Source organism: Thermobia domestica, chromosome 10 (genome assembly GCF_964235325.1).
Source record: "Thermobia domestica chromosome 10, izTheDome1.hap1.1, whole genome shotgun sequence".
In the NCBI taxonomy this organism is placed as follows: Eukaryota; Metazoa; Arthropoda; class Insecta; order Zygentoma; family Lepismatidae; genus Thermobia; species Thermobia domestica.
The window spans coordinates 261563939-261587122 of NC_137463.1; the positions used below are offsets into that span (position 1 = coordinate 261563939).

The 23184-nt window shown below is 32.9% G+C and overlaps 1 protein-coding gene across 1 annotated transcript in view; it reads right to left on the reverse strand.

Annotated features, from left to right (window-relative positions):
* Nucleotides 1–703: 703 nt before the first annotated feature.
* Nucleotides 704–23184, reverse strand: part of LOC145661918 (pyrokinin-1 receptor-like) — a 79943-nt gene continuing 57462 nt past the window's right edge. Inside the window, exons 3-4 of the mRNA XM_081727267.1 lie at nucleotides 10758–10919; nucleotides 704–976 (exon numbers count right to left, since the gene is read on the reverse strand). Of these exons, the coding sequence (XP_081583393.1) occupies nucleotides 704–976; nucleotides 10758–10919 (435 nt within the window). The remainder of the gene's footprint in view (nucleotides 977–10757; nucleotides 10920–23184) is intronic.

A 23184-nucleotide genomic window follows, 5' to 3' on the forward strand; every position in this document is an offset into this window, starting at 1 on the left:
GTGAGTTTTACCTTAATAACGAAGCAATAATAACTATTTCGTGTATTATGCTGTTATTCCAATGGCTTTGTTATACGTTGAAAGAACAAATTAATTTTATTTCATACTAGAATTTAATAAAAACCCATAAGATTTAATAATAGCACATTCGAAAATTAGAATAAGAATTATTTTGATCAAAATATAAAATCACTATTTAGTCTCAAAAATGCTATGTTTTGCTTGTGTTTTGTGTTGTTAAATGGCCTTATCACTGCGAAATTAAAATATCGCTAATTTTACAGTATTATGTGATATCTTCAAATAGCTAAAAGATAATCGAAATGTGGAACAAAAGCACGCTCGAGAATATTATTTTGCATGAGATACCGTTATCACGAGTCACCTAGTAGCTTTCCGTTTGCAGCCATTTAGAAACGCGAAAATAAATGCCGATTTTCTAATTGGCTGGATATCGAAAGCAGATAAGTGAGTGGTGATAAAGGTATCGGATGTAAAATAATATTGTCCAGCGATGTCTTGTTTCACCTTTTGATTATCTTTTATCTATTTCAACATATCACATAATTATTGTAAAATTAGCAGTAACTTCACTGTGTTGGGGCCTCCTAAGAAGAAAACATAGAAACGGCTGTCGTAGGTAGCTTGTGATCAAACCAAACATTTCTTCAGTTTGTCAATCCTAACTATATTCAATGTAAGGTTATATAAGGTCATTATTAGGCGTGTTTGAAGAAGGATGAACTCTATCTTGATGCAGAATTATTCTGAATGGCGGCTGTAATTCTTGCAATGAGCTGCTTCTAGTAAGGTTTACTCGGAGGTGATCCTGTTGATTGAAGTGGAAACTTGAATGTCTGGACAGATGCGAAGTCTCATATTGGTCGTCAGATGAAAGACGATTTGCTCGTTTCAACACAAAATACGCTCTGCGTTCAAGTCGCTTCTGATTACTTTCGAAACACAAGAAAGTATCCTAGAAGAAAGAAAAGAATAGAAATAAGTTTACATAAATAGGAACCTACAAACAGTGTCCAATAGTTTATTTCGACTGGCAAAATATTATTATTTATTACAATTGTAACTTCAACTTAAACAATGATTAATGGGACAAGACGGAAAGGACCTCATAGAAGATTGTCAGAGAAGAAATTATTCTCCTTCTCTGGTAAACTATCAAAGCAGCAATCAGGTGTAACATTATCAGTTCGGAGGAACGGTTTAAAAATCTTTGGCTGACAATATATATGTACTACAGTGTAATAAAAATACGATATAGTCTTTTGCGGAAACTAGTCACATGGACACGGTTAACATAGCATTTGTAAAGTAGGGTTGCCAACACCACTTTCCCCAGACTGTTCTGATCGTGACTATGTAATAAGATGACTCTTGATCAGCTTTGGTAATTTTTCCCCAATTCTCATCTATATTTTTTATGATAAAGCAATAATATAAAGTGCATAGTTTTGTTATTGAATAAAATATGTACGCTCATGTCCAAAATGATTGTCGCATATCAATAACTGTTTCTTGTAAGAATATCATTTGATAATGATTTTGCAGGGTACTTTTAATATTGATAGTATGTGTATAGTAAAAGAATTATAAATACGAAAATTAGAATGAGTAAAACAAAATGTTGCTAAATGGACAAAAAAATTTATTTTCGTTTTATTGTTCTTATTTACTGCTCTTTTGACATGAAATTTGTCAGACACACGTCTTTGCTGATTATACACATACTAATATTATGGGAAACACTGGGCGAATTCGTCATCAAATTATATTACTACAACAATATATTTATAGACATGCAACAATAATTTTGGACATGAGTGTACATGTGTATTATATGAGATGATGCAAAAGATGAATCAGTGTTTTGGAAATCTTTCTGATTCTAGTCCTTCATTGTTTAATTATTTTCACGACGTTTTGAAAATAATTGACTTGAAAGTGGTTTTGTGACCTACCAGAGTAGGTACCTTTCTGGGCATGTATTGTTAATCTGTAAAATATGAGGCAGAGGTGACTCCAGTTCTCTATCTCTTTGGAATTAATGGATGCATTTTACATGAATTTCTACTGAATTAGAAACATTCGATTTTTTCTAGTATAATATCGTAAATACCAAATCATTTTTAAAGAAAATAATACTGTGTTCCATAAAGTACAAGTGGGATGTTTAGTGTCTGAATTATACGTCATTGATTAAGAAGATAAAATAATGTTAGGATGATACAAACGAAGCATTTTCCCAAGTAAGTATATTTTACAAACTGAGAAATGAAAGCTACAGTACCATGTTAATCCAAATAGTCGCCTTTTACAACCACACACTTTTCTGTCGTTCGGTCAATGATTGAATTCCTTGACTAAGTACGGAGTCAGTAATGCGAGGCAGTTCTTAACCGCAAATTGCACCACTTACTTATCAGGGAAGATCTTTCCTTTTATAAAGTGACCAAAATGACAGAAGGGACGGTACTCGGAGTAACAGACATCAGAAGTATGTAGAGGGTAAGAAATACTATCATACTGTAACTAGTGTAGATTCTTCACCATTATATGTAGTTTTGGACAAGTTTTGGCTGCAAGTAATGGTGTTTAGGTGCATAACGGTTTGCAATGATAGTTTTACCTGCCGGAAATACGAGATAAATCACATCAACAATATCATACACACTTTCTGCGTGTAAAGTGGAGACTTGTGATATGGTTTTGGATGTTGTATACGCCCCGTTGCTTTTCTTATCGTTCACAATTGTCTTAGAAAATCCACACTTTATCAGAAGCTACAGTTCGATTAAGATAATCTTCCAAGTTATTCCTCACACTCAAGGAACTACACATCTTGAGACGGAGATTCTTGTTGCTAAGTATCAAGTCATGTGACACCATGACACCATGACACCATGACACCATGACAACATGATTTTATGAGTTACACGAAACCACCAAATAAGAGAGGTATGATGATGAACAAATCGTCTGTAATGCCACTAACACTGCATCAGCAGAAAGAAATTTGGCAACCTTAAGCTAATAGTATTTTCCCTCGCCATTTTTTAACCAAATGCGCAGGGGACTCTGTGCAGAAATACAGGACTCAATTCTTTTTGTGTTGCTTTGCTGAATGTTCTAGTTTGAACTTTTATAGGAAACTCACTACCAATTTTGTCTTATCCAAGATTCACTTTGATACAAATTTCCTCAACTAACCACTTTCTTCTGTTTGTCTGAGAGTTCCAGCTCATTTGCTGTGTGCGGTGGCTGAGTGGTAGAGCGTTCACCTCCGGTGCTTAAGTCCCTGTTTCCGTCCCAGCTCGTGCCCTGTGGACTTTGTGGTAGACAAACACCGTGCTCGTGGGTTTTATCGGGGTCCTCCCGTTTCCTTCCACTTTCTTCATTCCACTATTTCATTCATTTCTCATCATCACCGTCTCCTTGAGCCTAACCGGCCTAATCGTGGGACGTAAAACTTAAAGATTTCATTTCATTTCATTTTCCCATTTGCTGTGCAAGTAGTTTGTAAGGTTAGATATCTGACTTTATTCCATTTCTGTGTTTTGTTGCTGAGATAAGTTATCCACCAAACATTTAAATTAACATTAATTTGCACTAGCCTATTAATTTGTTAAAGAAATGATCTTTAATCGTCGTTATTGTTAGATAATTTATTTATTTCCATGATTTCGTTGTTTTATCCTAGCAATAGTTCTGCTATATTTTGCTTAATACCTAAATTAGTGTTTTATGTTAACACTTAATTAAATGAGTGATTTACTGAGGTATCTCTTCTGTTTCAAACAACTTGCACTTCTGTTTACAGTTTGTTATTAGGTCATTGTTTACTTAAGGGTGAATATGACAATGAGATGTTTGTATTAATCTGAAGCAATACATGTTAAAACAAGTGATTTATTCCTATGGGAGTGATTTCTCAATCAGAGCGTTAGTTTATGAATATAATTTTCCTGATTTAATGTTTGCATCATCCATTCTTCTGGCTTATGAAAAGCATAACCTCGTGTCGGGAACATCTGTTCGACATTGGATAGATTCTACTCGACAAATATTAATTTAGAATTTATTTTAATATGCTTGTTCGAAGAGAGATTAATCATATTCAGCCATAGCTGAAGTGTCCAACCCGTGAATAACAGCTAGTGGGAATTATCATGCTTCCAATGTGTGTTAGCTCTTGCTCCGTTTCAATGTATTGAATTCAATTACTTTTTGTTTAATTTTTATCTCCTCTATTATGTCATAGTAGTTATGTATTTAAACGAATTGTAATAATATTATTTTTTACCGGTATAATTGATTTTTTTCACAAAAAATTCAAAGGGGATCAAATTAAGCACACTTACATTCATACTTTGTATTTCTTTCTTCTTACAATTTAAGTTTTTGGAAAATGATTGTAACATGAGATATGATCCAAAATTTCTTAGAACTTATTTTAATTCAGATCAATGAACGGAAACAGTTTGAAGTTAATTTTGAAATTCATTTATAATCTATCTCACACTGTTTTCTTATCTTGTTACTTGATTAAAATATAATTTAAGAGGGAAGGGAACTAAAATCAATACGTTGGCAAATGTCGTATCTCATTACCCGATCAAAGCCGGAAAATGAAACATTCAGGTAGGTGGTTCAAAATTGATACCAATACCTAGTATTTGAAAAGAGTATCCCAAGGAAAAAAGTTTCAAATGTTTTCTATAAAAATATTCTCCCATTTCAAGGTGATAACTTATAAGGGTCTTTGTTACTAGTAGAGCATGAATTGAAAAAAATCCATATGTGTATATTTTGAAGCTTAGTGCATAATCTAAGGGTATTAGCATATCATTTCGTATATTTAAAATTACGGATCATTTTAATGATTTAAATCCCAGAATCAGTACTTTTACATATTTTTTCATCATCTAACTAATGGAAAAACCCTATCCTAGCATTAATATTTTAATTTCATCTCTGTATATTTTTTTGATAATTGTTTAAAGGATTCTGGAAAATAAAGCTGCATTATTCTACGAGTCACTCAAACTTGTTACAAAAACGTTCTTATGCTCTACCTCAGGCGAAACTGAAAGAAAAGCTAAAGAAAAGTTGGATGCGGTGCTTACCTCAAATCCATGATAAAGTGTTTGGTTAAAATCAAAGACCGAGTCAATCAACAATAGAATCGATTAATCTTTTATCGATCGGTATAGCCCCATGGTTTGTTTAGCTGCGGGCTACCATACATATTTGTAATTTGGTTTACATAATAGTATTTAATAAAGATCATTTATTTATTTATTTCACTCATTTCTTTACTTTCAGATATTTGCCATGAATATTGTCGTTCCCTTCAACTGGTACAGATATGAAATATTTATACGCATTTGTTTTTCTGTGCATATAAACACATCATTACTGCTAATTGAAGCCGTGACTTCCATAACCACAAGTTGAGCTGGAGAGTTATTGAGAAAATATAAACAATATTTGTTGGAAATATGAATTTCGAAATCAGACTTTTTTCATACTTTGTGACATTTGTGATTCAGCAAAGTGTAAGTATGAAAAAAGTCTGATTTCCAAGTTAACAATTCCAACAAATATTCAGTTTATAATGATTTTCTCAATATCTCCCCAGTTGGACTTGTGTAATTATAGAAGTCACGACTTCATTTGGTGTTCAAGAGTTAGGGGTACAATTGGTAAGAGTTTCGAATATTCTCCTGTTCTACTTTAAATGATTGTTTTTGATTTCTTTTATCTCTTTTCCCGTTGGACAAACACCTTATAACAAAAAAGAATGCATTTTCTCACACTAAACTGAAATAATTCAATAATTTGTTTTCTGAAAATTAACAGTCTATAATTTCACTATTACACGATCTAGGAGTACATTGTCTGAGTTCTTAATTAGAATAGGATGTAAGCATTATATTTTGAATTGTTCCATGTTATTTCCAAGTTTGTTCTTCTAATGTGTCGTTCCAACTTTATGAAATGAAATTTTAGAGTTTTACGTCCCACGTTTATGCCTTTATCTTCTCCTCCGGGTGCATCAGAATTCATCATACTGTCATAATCTTAATGTTGTTCAATGGCATCTATTTTGTTTTTTATTCAATAACTTTAACTACAAACATTCTTTTTATTGAACTATGCTTTTTAGGGTAAAGGAGGAGAGTGATCAATGAAAGCGAAAAGTTATGAAGTAATTGTTTGAATATTACGTGAGAGAAAACGAAAACCCTCAAGGGAATGATATTGTCCACCACAAAATCACATGAATGAGGGCGCGGTGGCGTAGTGGTAGAGCGTTCACCTCCGGTGCTTGGGCTCCCTGGTTGAATTCGAGCTCGCGCAGTGTGGACTTTGTGGTGGATAAACACCGTGCTCGTTGGTTTTCTCGGGGTTCTCCCGTTTACTCCCACTTTGTTCATTCAACCATTTCACTCATTTCTCATTATCAATGTCTCCTTTAGCCTAACCGGCATAAGCGTGGCACGTTAAACTTAAAGATTTCATTTTCAATTTCAGAATCACATGACCCAGGATCAAACAAAAAATATAGGAGTTACTGTCACGGATTTAACTTCTCTGATATTATTTGTACTTATATTTACTAGCAATAGAGAAACTGTACATATCTATAATTAACTAAAAGAGAAAAAGATTAAAATATCTATAACAATAAAATCAGTTGTAGATCAAAAAAGAAACATAAAATGGGCCTTACAAACTGAATTCTGGAATAATGAGCTCTAAAAATTATTGTGCAAATTTGGGGACTGTTATGGCTCACTTGTAGAGCGTTCGTCTCTTGTGCTTGGGGTCTCTGGTTTGATCTTGGTCCCGATAAGTGAGTTTTCTGGTGGGCAAATACTATGTGCGTGGGTTTTTGTCGGGGCTCTCATATTACCTTCCACTTTTTTCATTGAAACACTTCTTTCAATGCCATCATCAGTGTTTTCCTTAGCCTTGGTGGACAATGGTAGGAGATGAAACTACCTAGGTCGAAATTTAATTTAATTTCATTGATATTTAATATGACGATAGAGCCATTACTTTTAATTCTATTCTGAATGGGAAGGTGGAAAGTTTATTGTCATCAAATGATTCGTTTCAAGCGGCGAGAACGTGTATCTGACAATTGGAACATGAGGCTTTTGCTGCATAGAATATATCTTTTTCATTTCCATAATGTTTGTTAATTCCCCACAAAAAAATGAAAGGGCAAACAGTTCACAAATGTTAGACTTACATTGTGATTTTGAGTCATTGATCTTAAGTCAATGACCAATAAATTTGTTGTATCTACACTTTCTAATTCAGATACAGATAAGTAAAACAAAATATGGACATAGTATGATTTATAGCTCTGGAGAAAGTACCATTACCGAATAGCCACGTTGCTCGCATTCGATACGGGGGGTAACGTTTCGAAAACGCATTCTCAAATAGCCTAACCTAAAGACGGATAAGATACTCAGCTTGACATTTTCTGCCTATTGAAAATCCATAATTTTTTCAAACCAAATGTCACACAATCCTCGTTGGAATCTACATTTGCATCTGTGGGGCTTTAGCGATTATAGGAAAACCGAGTGGGATTTAGGTATTTTTAAATGCTAATTTGAATGCCATAGCTACTTCAAATGTCATGTGGATTACTTCTAACGCTAGTTGCAGTAACATCGTGAAGTTAGATACAAGTTGCGTGAATACATGGTTCGGGGAGCATTTATGTTGGTTGGGCTAGAAAGGAGTAGGAAAGAGTGATAAGGAGCAGGAAGAAAGAAGAAACGAAAACAGAAAATATGTGTTTTTGCTTTGGGTGCATATGTTGCCCGTATGTGAAAGAGACGCAGATTTATCTCAATGCCCGAAGATGGGATAACACACAGGAAGAATTCAAACACCGTTCATATAGACAGCCAGCGAGACAGCACTGCGTGGTGGGTTGCATATACCGCGCATGAGAACAACGATGAAATGCATGTTGGAAACGAAAATGTGTGTTGGCAGTAGTAACACAAAAACAAAATCGTTACTATTACTGTTAGGTTGTACGCGTATTTTCGTAGTGATATAATGTTGATACTGATGTGCGGTACTGATATTAATGTTGCTGTTTATCTTACGTATGTGGACCACCTGCTATTACATTCTACTGTGTTATGAATTTTTTGTTCCCATTACCCGATATATGCAACCCACTGCGCAGTACTGTCTCGCTGGCTGCCTATACGAACGGCATTTGCATCCTTCCTGCGTGTTATCCCATTTACGTGCATTGAGATAAATCTGCGTTTTTTTTTTTCGCATATGGGTGATGTATGCATCCAAAGCAAAAACACGTATTTCCGTAACACATTGTAACAATGTTGTACACGTGATTGGTCCATTTCCAGATGTTCTAATCTCTTATCATGGGTGCGTTCTACCTCATTGAATTGCGTCGACTATGGGTAGTGTTCCGTACATTTACCCTTTTCCGATATTTCTTCTTATTCTCGCTATATTCCACGTAATTTCATTTTGACCCCATTTTTATGCCTCTATTTGACCCTTTCAGTGCGCTTGTTGGCCGATATAAAAAAGTTTCGCTTCTTTTTCAATGTTCTTTATGTCTGTGCAATCTTATCACAATTGGTTGTTACACCTTGGTACCCTGCCTTGTAAGATCAGCTGTGCAAATGTAAAAGTTTTTGTATCAATTTGGTATTTTCATGTAATAGCCTATCAGCCTCAAGAAAGAAAATTCTTTGGAAAATGCCAATCATAATGATTCATATAAATTAAATACGAATTATGATTTTGAGTATCAAAGTTGATGTGAATTTGGGTGTCACTGAGATTTTTGAAAAATCTAATATGATATTTCATGGATTTCATTGTGCGTTACTTATCTTTTACAAATGAGTAGCTTATTTTAACGAAAAAATACAAAATTATATTTTTACTGACTCGTTAATGTAGCCTGATTATGTCAACTGGATAATATGCAGAATCATAGTTTGCTGATCCCACTCTACTTAAACCACACAGAAAGAACGGATAGCCGACAAAAACTCTGATATTGAATTCACTTAATATACACGATGTTCACAGAAAAACATCAATATTTTAGTCGAAGATTTTGTAAATACATCGTTCATAAATTCAAGACACGTACACTGCCAATACTTGCTTATTATTTTGTCATATACTGTCCCATTGCCCTCAGTCCTTTCTGGGGTGTTATGTAACTCTTACTCTCATTCCTCAGGTTTTAAGTGAATTTTGTTTCACAGTGTCAAAACTAATGTCACTTCCAAACGATGCGAATTCAGTATGGAAACAGATCTACACCTTTCGGCAACAGAGGAATAGCGGGAGATATAAATTTCTAATCTAACGTTCAATCCACATCAAAAACAGTTTTATTATATGGTTTACAATTATTAATATATAAGAATAAATATTGAAATTCCTCCTACTACTTCTGATGTTTGTAGAATTATATTGTTCTTAGGATACTGAAAGTACATAAAGAATCGTTTGTGGGTTCCTACGTATGTTTACGCTCTATCAGAAATAATATTAAAGCCAGAAGAAATAGCAAATTTCTTCCATTTCCAGTTATAATAGAGGAGTAAACTAGAAGATGGAAACTATTCTTTCAATGTTAAATCGATATAAGAAGAAAATCTGCTTCTTAATATCTATTATCGTTTATCACTATCGTCATCAGCATCGAAAGCGGAAATCGCAGTTTTACACAACTTCTGGTTGTAACAGACAGATAGAGCTAATTCTTAGAATGCTGAATCCACATCAGAAAGGCTTTATTAGCTATGTTTTAGTGTTGTAATGTATTCAGAATCTAGTCATTTAAAAAATATTATTATTATTATTATTATTATTATTATTATTATTATTATTATTATTATTATTATTATTATTATTATGTTATTGTTCCCTTGCTTTGGTTATTATTTTTACTTCACGGTATTGTAGTTTTGTTTTTACGAATTTAATTTTTCACCTGTTATCTACTGGAGCATGTTGGGAGTTTGCTGGCTCGCCATGTACAAATTCTCGGATGCTTCAGTTGACGTAATTGCCTGGTGAGTTAACTTCATTTTTTTTATAGCTCATCAATTATCTATAGTTTTGTGACATTATAATCGAGTCTTGCCAGTAATATATGTATTGCAGATAAGTTTAAAATATATACATATATATTTATGTGAATCTTACGAGTATTAGTTCATACATTTTTCATACATAATAATTATAATTATTTGTCATTTTTTTTTATCTTTTGGCTGACGCCATTTTTGTAACAAAAAGAAGAAGGACTATTATTTCCTCGTGGTTAAGGTAATTTTGAACAAATCTAAAAATATTACATATCCACAACTTAGAGTTGACAAAACTAAATTGCGTTTAGTTTCTTGTTGAATATTTTTGATAATTAAAGATTATATGTACAATTGTTAATTATTGACTTTTTTTAATATTTCTAAGAATCAGCAGTATAACCTCCATAGTATATAAAATTCATGTATGTATTTTGGCCAGAAACTAAATTAGATTCTCGGGAAGTTAAATAACTCATCCAGATGTGTGGCTGTTTTGTCTCTCTGGCCTTACAGCCTGCATTCCAATACATGTTTGGATTTATTCAATTTTGTCTTGGGTGGGTTGTGGGGGTGGAGAGAGGAAATGGTTACATATAATAGATTACGTCAACTCACTCTCGTATGTTTTTGTTTCTGGCCTTTAATCGAAGTAGCTCGGGGGCATGTAGTCTTTGCTATTACTTGTATTTGCTTGATAGTGAAGGAAACCTGTCTGTCTTTCGTGTTATCAATTGGATTATAAACAACAGGTGTAGATTGCTGGTGTGTAGCCTTGAACTTACGAATACAGGTACGTGCTATTATTTAATAGGAAAAAAAACAAGCGATAGCTATATTCTATTATGGTCTTACAAACTTCATTTATTTGTTTTGCAAACAAATATTTGTAATAATTCATAATGTCAGAATCTGAAGAAGATAAGGACATGCACCTTACTCGTTCCGGAAAAGTATGGGGTTCAAAACCCGAGGCGAAGTCACAAGTTACTCAAGACCTTTTGGTGTAGGAGGTGATAGTAGTGGGACTAGTAAACATATGATAGGCGGACAAACACTACCTTATATGAATGAGAGTTCGGGTTCAATCCCCTCATAGCAAATTAGAACAAAATGTACAATTGAAGCTTATTGATATGTATGTGAATCAACTTCCGATGTGCGATGGTAGAGTGCCCGACCAGTTGTATACCTTTTTAGTCCAATTGAGTGAATTGGACGAGTTGGACATTTTTCCTTTCGAATGTTTAATGTTGGCAGTGAGATCCAGGATGAGAAATCCTCTTAGTGATATTTTTACTGAAGCGTGTTCTTTAGCTAGCGCTTGGGACCCTGTATGTAGGCACGTTGTTCGGCAGTTAATTTCTGACTGTGCTCAACATCACCTTATGGTTACTAACTTTTATCGTCCCCAAGGTCCATGTGAACGTATTAAGGACTATGTAAAGAGGGTGTGTACTAGTGTAAAAATTTTAGATCTTACAGTGGGTGAAGAAAGTATATTGCGTGCAATTGCTTCGGGTGTTACTCCCAGTGTTAGGGAGAAATTATTCTATGCTGGAATGCCTAAATCCATGAGAGACTTTGAACAATTATTGGAACAGTATATGAAGCATGAACTTTATTCTCTGCAATTCAATAATTCGTTTCAACCCACATCGTCTTCTACGAGAACTGCTACTGAATGTGCTTCCCCCTCGTTTCATAAATCTAGATCGGGGCATTATTTTTCTCCAAAAGGTGGTAGAACTTTTCACAATAAAGATAGTGCTGCGCGCTTGCCTTCGTCTTCCTTTAATTCTAAGAACATAAAAGGACATTCGTATAATACTGAAGGCCAGGGACGCTTCAGTACCATTTCACAAGAGACTAATAGAGGTGTTTATGTGTTAATTAAGCTGTTTAGTAAACAATATCATGCTTGTATAGACTCAGCATCTTCAATCAATTTAATAAATAATGAGGTGTTTCAGTTTTTGAAAACAAAAATGAACTTAAAAATTATTCCTAAAACATTTAAAGGAAAGGCAGTTAATAATACCGAACTTGTGTTAGACAAGTGTGTACGATTCAGTTTTAAAATACAAAACAAACTTATTAGTGTGCGCTCATTTGTCTATCCAGAACTTGAATTTCCTGTTTTATTGGGTTTGGAATTTTTGAATGATGCTCAGTGCTACATGGACTTTAAGAGTAAATCTTTAAAACTTCAACGCTATCAACTGTCTATTCCCCTACTTACGGGAATAACAACTCAACTCCCACCACCCTCCCCTGGATCTTTTTCCAACATGGATACTGGTGCCTTTGATTCTACTTGCAGGAAGTCTGTCGATGAAGGGCACCCAATACACGCTCTTTTTGGGGATGCTGTCACCTCAGATACTTCCTGCGCTGTTCGAATGTTTAACAATGCAGAGGATCGTCGATCTAAGGTTACATCTGTTTATTCTGTTGCTGGGGCACAGTGGAAGGATTCACATTCTCGGCTATCTGAGGGGAACCTGATTCCTGGCGTTTCTAGTGAGGTGGATGTCCCGGTAAGATACGCCACTGCCATTCAAAAACAGCAGGTGAGGTCTTTATCTATTAATAATTATGAGAATCGAGAGTCCACACGTTCAGCGAGTGCTTATCATTTGCCAGCGAAAAATGAATGTTTATCAACAAAAAGACAAAATAAAAATAACAGCTGTTTTCCTATACACCTGTTTGTGCCAGACATTCAACCAGTGGAATATGAAATGTACTGTTGTAGTGTTGATAATGCAGCCAACTTGGCTCCTAGTGTTGATACGAATAGTATTATAAATAGTGTTGATAAAAAGTTGCTTGTTTCAAATCCTACATTAAGTTCGTTTGTTCAATATATGTGTGATGAATTTAAAGAAGTTCTTACACATAAAATAGGTAAGGTTACCAATTTTGAATATCACTTAAAATTAAAGGATAACACTGTTGTTTGTGAAAAACAGTATCCGCTGTCGAAAGCTCACAGAAATGAGATGAGAAAATTTATAGAAGAATATAAGCGTAATGGGGTCATTCAAGAAGCGAATTCTGATTACCGTTCTCCTTGTTTCATTGTTAAAAATTCCAAAGGTGAAGGGAGAGTAGTTTTAAATTACGCGAAATTAAATGAGCATTTAATGGGTGATAATATGATCTGTCCTAATGTAGAAGAGTGTATGGCTTCACTAGCTAAAGCTAAGATAATATCACATATTGATGCCAAGCGGAGTTTTCATCAAATTGTCCTTGCAGAAAGTAGTAGGGCCTACACGGCCTTTGCTTTTGAGGGGAAAACCTATGTGTGGAATAGAATCCCTATGGGAATAAAGATAGGAAGTCAAGCAATTACTCGTGTTTTGTATGATGTGCTGGGTGATCTAAAAGGAAAGGGTGTTGATTTCTATATTGACGATATTGTCCTAACTTCTTCAGATGTAGAATCTCACAAGAATTTGTTGCTTGAGGTATTTTCTAGATTGCGTTCTAGAGGGATAACGGTCTCGCCTCAAAAGTGTAAGCTGTTTCAAACTTCTATTCAGTATTTGGGTTTTTTGTTTTCTGATGGTAATGTTTCATTACTCCCTGAGCGTATTGAGGCGATCCGTCGATTGCCACCCCCCCGGTGTAGAAGAGGGGTTCAGAAATTAATGGGAGCTCTGGGGTATTATGCGAAACATTGTCCTAATTATGCGGAAATAATGTCTCCTATTACGGAGTTAAAATCTCCTAAGAAAAAGTTTGAGTGGGGGCCTAGGCAGGTTGATGCCTTTAAAAGAATAAAGGAAGCCTTTGAAGAAAATATAATACTAAAGGTTCCTGACTTTAATAAGAGATTTTATCTTCAGGCAGATGCATCTCTAAAATGCCTGGCTGCGACAATCTCACAAAAGACAACTGATTGTTCAATGCTCCCTATTGCTTTCTACTCTAAACGTTTAAAGGAGGCTGACGCTAATCGTACAATTTTTGAACTGAAACTGCTTAGTATTTTTAATGCGGTGATTAGATTTCAGCAGTTCTTGGTAAATGAATTAACTATCCTTACTGACAATATGAGTTTGGTACATATGTTACGCAATCCTAAGAAAGTATCTCGTTATGGTAACATAATTCAAAGACTTTTTGAGTTCAATTTTAAAATTGAACATATTACCTCGGGACAGAATTTAATACCGGATTTTCTCACCCGTATATATGACACCAATTTGTATGATGTGTTAGATGAACCACTGGATGAAGATGTTTATGCTAAAAATTTTATATGTAGTTTGCGAGATTTGCCTCTAGCCTATGGCGATATTAGGAATTATCAAAAAACTGAATCTGATACGAAAGACATATATCAACAAGTGGCTAATAATGGAAATAAGTTGGGTGATTATAGAATAGAAAATGGTATTCTTTACCAGCGAACTAAAGCTCGTAATGTTCAGTATAAAATATTGTTACCTTTGGGTTTGAGAAATATGATCATGAGTTACTATCACGAATTTCAGCTAACGGGTAATCATATTGGTTATTTTAAAACTTTATGTAAAATTCGTAGGCTTTTCACTTGGCCTAATATGATGACTGATATCAAGTCTTTTGTAACCACTTGCCATACTTGCCAAATTTCGAAACCTAGACTAGCCAAACCTCAAGGGGAATTAATATCTAAATATAATAAGATTCCAAGGATATTTGGTCTAAGGTATTTCACAATATGGAAAAAGTATGGAATGAACGAAGACGTATTTATAATAAACGAGTAACTCCAGTAACATTTTCAGAAGGGGATAAAGTGCTGTATCGCTCTCATATTCTGTCGTCTAAGAAAGATGCGATTAATAAATCCTTGTCGCCCTTATGGGTTGGGCCCGTGGTTATTGACTCGTTTTTGAGTAAAAATACAGCTTTGTTATTCAATGAATCTCAAAATAGGAAGTTTCCTTATCATGTATCATTATTAAAACGCTACTTACCTCGGATGCATGTTAATGATCCTTAAGGTTTAAGAAGGTCTGGCATGACTACTACATATATAATATTTACATATAAATATGTTTCTCTGGTTTTGTTGTGTTAATTGCACTTTATAATTTGTTTTTGTGGCCACAAAAACGTCAAAATTACCTATATGTAATACTTATTTCATTTATATATATTTGGTAGTTGTTTCATTTACTATATATTATATATATGTATTTATGGTTTATATATTTCAATGATCTATTTTCTGAATAAGGTTGGTATCATTCTGGGCCTGAAAAAGTTCAGCCTGATCACCTGAACTTTTTCAGACGGAGGAGGGTGATATGTAATGTATTCAGAATCTAGTCATTTATAAAATATTATTATTATTATTATTATTATTATTATTATTATTATTATTATTATTATTATTATTATTATTATGTTATTGTTCCCTTGCTTTGGTTATTATTTTTACTTCACGGTATTGTAGTTTTGTTTTTACGAATTTAATTTTTCACCTGTTATCTACTGGAGCATGTTGGGAGTTTGCTGGCTCGCCATGTACAAATTCTCGGATGCTTCAGTTGACGTAATTGCCTGGTGAGTTAACTTCATTTTTTTTATAGCTCATCAATTATCTATAGTTTTGTGACATTATAATCGAGTCTTGCCAGTAATATATGTATTGCAGATAAGTTTAAAATATATACATATATATTTATGTGAATCTTACGAGTATTAGTTCATACATTTTTCATACATAATAATTATAATTATTTGTCATTTTTTTTTATCTTTTGGCTGACGCCATTTTTGTAACAAAAAGAAGAAGGACTATTGTTTCCTCGTGGTTAAGGTAATTTTGAACAAATCTAAAAATATTACATATCCACAACTTAGAGTTGACAAAACTAAATTGCGTTTAGTTTCTTGTTGAATATTTTTGATAATTAAAGATTATATGTACAATTGTTAATTATTGACTTTTTTTAATATTTCTAAGAATCAGCAGTATAACCTCCATAGTATATAAAATTCATGTATGTATTTTGGCCAGAAACTAAATTAGATTCTCGGGAAGTTAAATAACTCATCCAGATGTGTGGCTGTTTTGTCTCTCTGGCCTTACAGCCTGCATTCCAATACATGTTTGGATTTATTCAATTTTGTCTTGGGTGGGTTGTGGGGGTGGAGAGAGGAAATGGTTACAGTGTCCTTACTTTATGGTGATTATATTGTAACAACAACAACAACAACAGCAGCAACAACAACAACAACAACAAAATATTACACACTTCCAGTTGAAATAGAAGAAAACAGTCGAATATAGAATTTTCTTTTGTATCTGTCTACCAAGAACGAAAGTGTTAAAAATTACTATTACTTTTTATTGTAATATTGATCTCCATAAATCAAAAACGACAAGACACGTCAAGAAGCTGTCTTTCGGAATAAACCGAGCGTCCCAAGAAAGGGTTTAATTCCAATCTTTATATGTGTATGTCAACATAAATTAGTGGAAATGTTCAATTTCCTACTTCAACATTAATCAATAATGTAAAAAATAATAGAGACAAACATATTTTAGTAGAGATTTAAAACCGTAGGTATTTATTCTTACGAGATGTGGATTTTTCTTTTCTTTTAAAGCTTAGGAAAGAACAAGGTACAGAAGTAGAAAGCATTATTGGAGTATGTGATTTCATTGAATGACTATGTCTAATATATCATTTTAAAAAAGTGTAATACAAAGAACAAACAAATAAATGTTATTAATATAAAATATTTGCAATCTCACAGGTTCTTAGACTAAAATATCTCTTACAAAATATTTGGAGAAAAACTGATTATTGATTTTAAGATTTAACATTAAGTAATAATAATAATAATAGTATAAATGTTGACATATAGTATATCATTCTTTAACAGCAAAAAAAATATAACGTCACATTCATATATATTTATATGTACAAAGTAAAACTTATAAATTAAGTTTTGGAATCCATTCAACTAATCGTTATTCAATTTACGCTGAATTTTAAGACTTGCAGTTACGATTACAGTCTAAGATTATTGCTGTATTCGCATATTTGAAACCCTTTATACTAAGTGATCGATTAGTGGAAATCTGAATAAAGTTTGAAGGGTTAACCATACCAAACCTATTTCTTGTTACAATATTTCTGCTAGATAGTGCATGTTTCACTAATAAATGTAGTAGTTAAGCTTGTAAACTGAGAGTTTTGTAGCTGTAATGGAAATTCGTATGGCAAACTTCGTTTGAAAACCTGTTTGTCAATTTTCAATTTTAGTTTTAAAATTTGTTTCAAATTTAAGTTTGAAAACCTCTTATTTAATTTTGGAAAGTTTTGTTATCTGAACAAAAATGTTACAAATGTCTTGTATTTACTTCATAAATTAATTCGAAAATTAATGGTTTAAAGTCTTTTAAATTATAGTTACAGAAAAATATACAGTCTCAAATTTTTGTTTGTAATTTTTCTAGTTAAAACTTTCTAAATTTTAAATATCGTTTAAAAAGATAATTTTAATGAATAGTTTTTAAAAGTAGGAAAAAAACGTTTTAAAATTTTTAGTTCAAAATTTTTGTTTGAAACCTTTGGAATCACTGAAAGTCGTTCGATTAACTTTTTTTTTCAAAAAGTGCCTTGAAATTTTTGTTACATATTATTCAAAATTTTAGACCACACATTTCCTTTAAAAATTCTTCTTTCAAAGATAGCTTGAGAATTTTTAGTTAGAAATTTTGGTTTGGGGAATAATGTAATCACTAAAAGTGTGTTACTTTTATTTTACAAATGGCATTTAAATGAAATGTTTTAAAATTTTATATTGAAAATATTTTTAGAAAAATCTTTGGACATACTGAAGTTTTAGTTTGTTTTAAAACTTATATTTAATCTCTTTATATTTCAAATATGAAATTTTCAAACTAAAATTTCAAACACATTTTAAAACCTAAATTATCAAACAAGTTTCCAAACAAAGTTTGCAAAATGAATTTCTATTCTACGACTACAAAATCCTCGGATTATAAACTCAACTACATGCATTAGTAAAACAGACATCGCCAAACAATAATATTATGATAAGAAATAGATTTTATGGTTAATTCTTCAAACTTTATTTTGTTTAAAGTTGTTTCACTCAGTTTGATTGAAATCCTCTTATATGCTATTAACTTCCATTATCTTAGCTCTATTTTAAGTTTTGAGAAGCAAATCTTGAGAAGCGGGCAAAATCATTAAAACCGATTGGTATACAGTAACAATCATTTCATAGTTTGAACCTTATTATTTACACAGTTTAGTTTGCACTTCTTTTGCCAACTTTTATTAACTTTTAACTTTTATTCAAACTGAAATCTTCTCAAGTCCATGTCTAGTTCCTCATAAATCAATACTTCCATACATCCATTATCGGTGTCGATAAAACTACTTGATACTTGAGATCAAAACAAAGGAAACGCCTTAATGTTTGTTCAGCATTGTGTTTTGGTAGTGAGTGCTGTCTGTCTTTTTGTAAGGTTTCCTTTGTGCTGTATGATTTTTTTATTAATTTCGCGTCAAGTTACACTTGTATTGGTGCAATGAGGAAGTCTGGAGAAGAGAATGTTTTCATTATTAAGCATTACTTCCTTTCCTACTCATATTCAACATTGAGAGTAGAATTTTAAGAACAGTTTCCCAATACTAGTATTCCAGGAAAATCAACAATATATAAACTTGTTTCGAACTTTTGTCAGACGTTATTTGTACACACAAGCACATAGAAAACAAAACACGATAGAAAATACTATATTCTTAAATAAGAGTTTTGTAAAACAAAGATAGTAGTTCAAAATCATCACGGAATTGTACGTAAGTTCTAAGGACCAAGTAAATTTATCACCAACCTCGTCATACATGGCTTTTAGGATGGTGTGCCTACCCAAATATAAATAACAAGTTGTCCAAAAGCTTAATATTCCAAACTTAGAAAGTATTTGCATTGGTTCAAATCTTGGAACCTATTGGCCATTGGCCATTGATTATTGGACGAAATGTTCCTCAGAAATGAAACTTTTTTCAACCCTAACGGTTACGTCAACAGTCAGAATTACAGAACGTGACTATTGATAATTCACGTATCTTGCAAGAACAAGAGTTGTATCCCGTAAAGATAGGTGTAGTGATCTATTTTACGGGTCCGGATAGTCGTACTTTTTTTCTAATTACATTTGATGACACAGTATACCTTTAACTTATCACACAATAAACTTCTTTGCTTGATATTGATGTACGTGATTTGTTGGTGTCAGCAAGATAGTGCAACATGTCGTTAGTCAGATGAAAGATTAAACATCTTGAAAGAATTTTTTACTGACCGAAAATAAGTAAAGACTTACAGACCTGTCGTAGGTCTGATTTAATGCTTTCGATTTTTTTGTATTTCTATATTACTCTGGGGATATTTAAAGCAAAAAATTTAAAAGAATAATTCTTAAAACATACAAGACCTGGAAATAAATATTTAATTAGTCATTAAAAACATTATTGTTTCTATTTATTGTTAAGTTGCTTTTAGGATGGTGAACTGAGTGATCTGTGTTTGAATCAAAACGGGGGGTATTTTCAGCATCTGCTGAAAAACTGACAAGTCAATTGCTGATCCATAGAGATGTTGCCGGCCATATGTAGGTAACATTATTTTCACGAACATTTCAAAGTTTTTTCTATTATTTTCGTTAATTTCATGATGAATACACTTTCAAACCACACTTTTCCTTGGCACTGAAATTCACAGTCTAAATTTATGAATACAATGATTTTCCTAGTTCTCCCTAATAAGATTGACTATTGACAGAAATGAACAACTCTTGTTTCACTGCCATAGATATCAAAATACTCCATCTAACCAAACTGGGAATTAACGAGGTAAAGTCCATACATATTTGTTATGGGTCGTTATGCATGCATTGTAAAAAAGTATATTTACATTATCTGCTACATAAGACAGCACTATATGAATACTAATGAAGTTTATAAACAGTTTTAAAATAATCATATGAATAAGGCTTCTTTTTAGTATAAGAATTTTATATATATATATATATATATATATATACCAATTTCAGTTCATAAGGTATACCATATGCAACTAAGAGAAGCATTGTAAGTTCAACACCCTGGTTTATCAAAGAGAATATAATAGGTCAAACACTTCCAATGTTTGAATTTTGGCAAATGTTTCCACATAGAAACGGAGAAACAGAACCGAACAATTGTGCAGTATTACATGTTAAAGTTCTACAGAATATTTCTCAAATATTGTTGTTTCAATGTATCTCTTTCAAAATTCAAGAGTTGTGTGTTAGGTACCTAGGTCTTATGAAAGAGAGTGTAAACTTGTATTTAACTGTATAACCAAATAACCTTATTTGATACCCACAGAGAACCACAGAAATACATACTATCGCCTTTACTAACAAATGTTTAGATTTGATAATTTTCAGATTTACGAAGTTGTCCTCTGCACTCGTCTCCAAACTTTAGGGAAGGGTCAAAGTGCTCACTGCCAAAATTTAAAGATATGGTTTTATGTGCTCTTAGACCAGGGACAATGGATCTTGAGTCCAAGACATACATAAAAGTTAACCTAAGTTATGCTTGTACCATTTCCGGGATCGATTCTCAGCAAAGAAATTATGTGGTTCAGATTCTATGTTATGGTATAGGTCCACATCTTATATTGAGACGTTGCTAAACGGACCCTAACTTCTGGTGCATTCACCTCTTTTTGCTCTATTGGAACAAATACGTTATTAATCCGCAGTATATCAATAAACTAGACTAGAAGCAAGAGTAAACTGCACTATTAAGTAGAAGATGGTTGAATTTGATTTTGAATTTAGCGTTACTTTAGCAGCGAGTCTATATGAGACGTGAACTTACAGCTTAACGTGTCTTCCGAAGCACATGAGCTCTCGATTAGAATCGAATCCTTGTCTCCCATGCCAAAGGCGCGCACGCTAACCGCTTAGACACGAGGAGCTCAGCAATAGAATATTGCACCTATCACCGTTAGTCATAGTGACACTCACACGTCTAAAAATGACTTACATATATTCCTTCTAGGTATGGTGTTATGATAAGGATGCCGAGAGTTCAATAATATCTATTATAATTTGTCATTATGAAGTTATTCAGTTTTATACTTAATGGAACTGTCAAACATTCCTGTATGTTTATATTGGTTAGGTTCATTCCGCCAATCTAATGATCATATCTGATCTGCTATTTTTCCTATTTTTCAATCGCTATAAAGAAGATGTACACTTTGAAAGATTGCTCAACTTTTATTTAAAATGAAAGTCCTTCGAAACAAGTTTTTTTTTAATCGACTTTCTTAACAAACATAGTTTAAACTGACTGTAATTTTAACGCATTCTTCTGTATGAAATTAAGATTTATTTTCACTTTCAAGAACATATTTTTGTATGTGTTCAACGTTACCGAAGGTCAGTTGAAGGTATCTTCTTTGTGTTGTTCTGTGAAGGCCAACACTCTCAAAGTAATGCGATCGTTTCTCTTTCGCCTCAGCAAGAATTTCATTAAAGACAATAGATTAGGAACAAGAGTCGGCGTCCAACCGTCGAGACACTAGAGCTAAGAGAGTTACAAACACAATGTTATTGAAACCTTCAACAATAGAGCATTCCTAGTTCATCTAAAAGTTGTTATTTTAGATTTTCAGTCGTTACTCCTAGCAACATTGCTTCGAGTATGCTCTTATGCTTCCGGTAATATACAAAAAATGCTTTCAACGTGTTTACGAACTAGATATATCTGATTTTAACGAAGAATCTTTACACAGTAGAATCCTATACAAAATAGTAACTTCAGACTATACTTTTAATGGGCTTGCTTGTTAGCGAAGTTAACTAAGGGGTGTTTCCTCTTCTGTCAAATTTAGAAATGTTTTTATCAACGTGGTTAAAGAACTTTTTTTCTTAAAAAAGTGCTTATTATATTAGGGAGTTTGTCTTACCAAACCTAAATTTCTTTCTATATAATAGTCCAGTGGTTCTCAACCTAATTCCTTTTACGATCCCCATTTTTCACACCCTCTTGCCAGCGACCCCCTTATAATTTCTGGTTTGTAATAAGCTTGTGTGGGATTTATAATATACCTATTGCGGAGACCTCGCCATATCCATCTATTTCTTTGAATCCATTTCTTGTATATTTCTTGTATAGTCCTAAAAGCGAATGAATTAAAACCAAATTTTGTCAGTTTATTCATATTACAAAAATATCGAACCCGGTTCGTCATACTGTTTCAAAATGGAGGCCGTTGAACAATTTTCAAACTTCATAACTCCCTTAGTTTTGGGTCATATGATAAAAAATATAGTGATTTGTAATTTTCGTTAGAAAAACGTGGACAGTTGTTGAAAAAGGTATTGAGTATTTTAATGTTCAAGAAGCCGACATTTTGAGTTACCACATATTGTTGTGAATTTGATACATTGTTGTGTATGTGTTCAGTATCACCAAAAACCGTTAAAAGCAATTTATTTACATTTAAAATTTAGAACACAAATAAAACTCCACACCAAAAATATACCTTTATTGTGGTAAGCTTGCTGGAGAGAAGACTTTTCGTTCACACACATACGTGTACAATTCTGCAGAGGACCACAAAGGATCCAAGACAAAATCAATCCCTTTTATGGCCGACGGAATAATTTGTCTATTGTTGATTTATCATCAAACGCGACACTGCGGATTAGTGTTTTTAATCTTAATTGTATTTCAATATGCAGGTTTTGTTGCGTTTATATTTTTCTGGTATTTCAATATACCGTTCTCATTAGATTTATACTGCACCTCTTTCATTGAAATTGGTTTTTAAACAACTCTGCACCCGTTGAAAATATTTAGTAGACCTATTTTTATGTTGTTCTTAACAGTATGTATAAAAATAAAAATATGCCTATCAGAACAAAATTCAAAATATTATTTAAAAATATTTTCTCTATTAGATTCTAATTATATTTATCTCTTCCACTTAT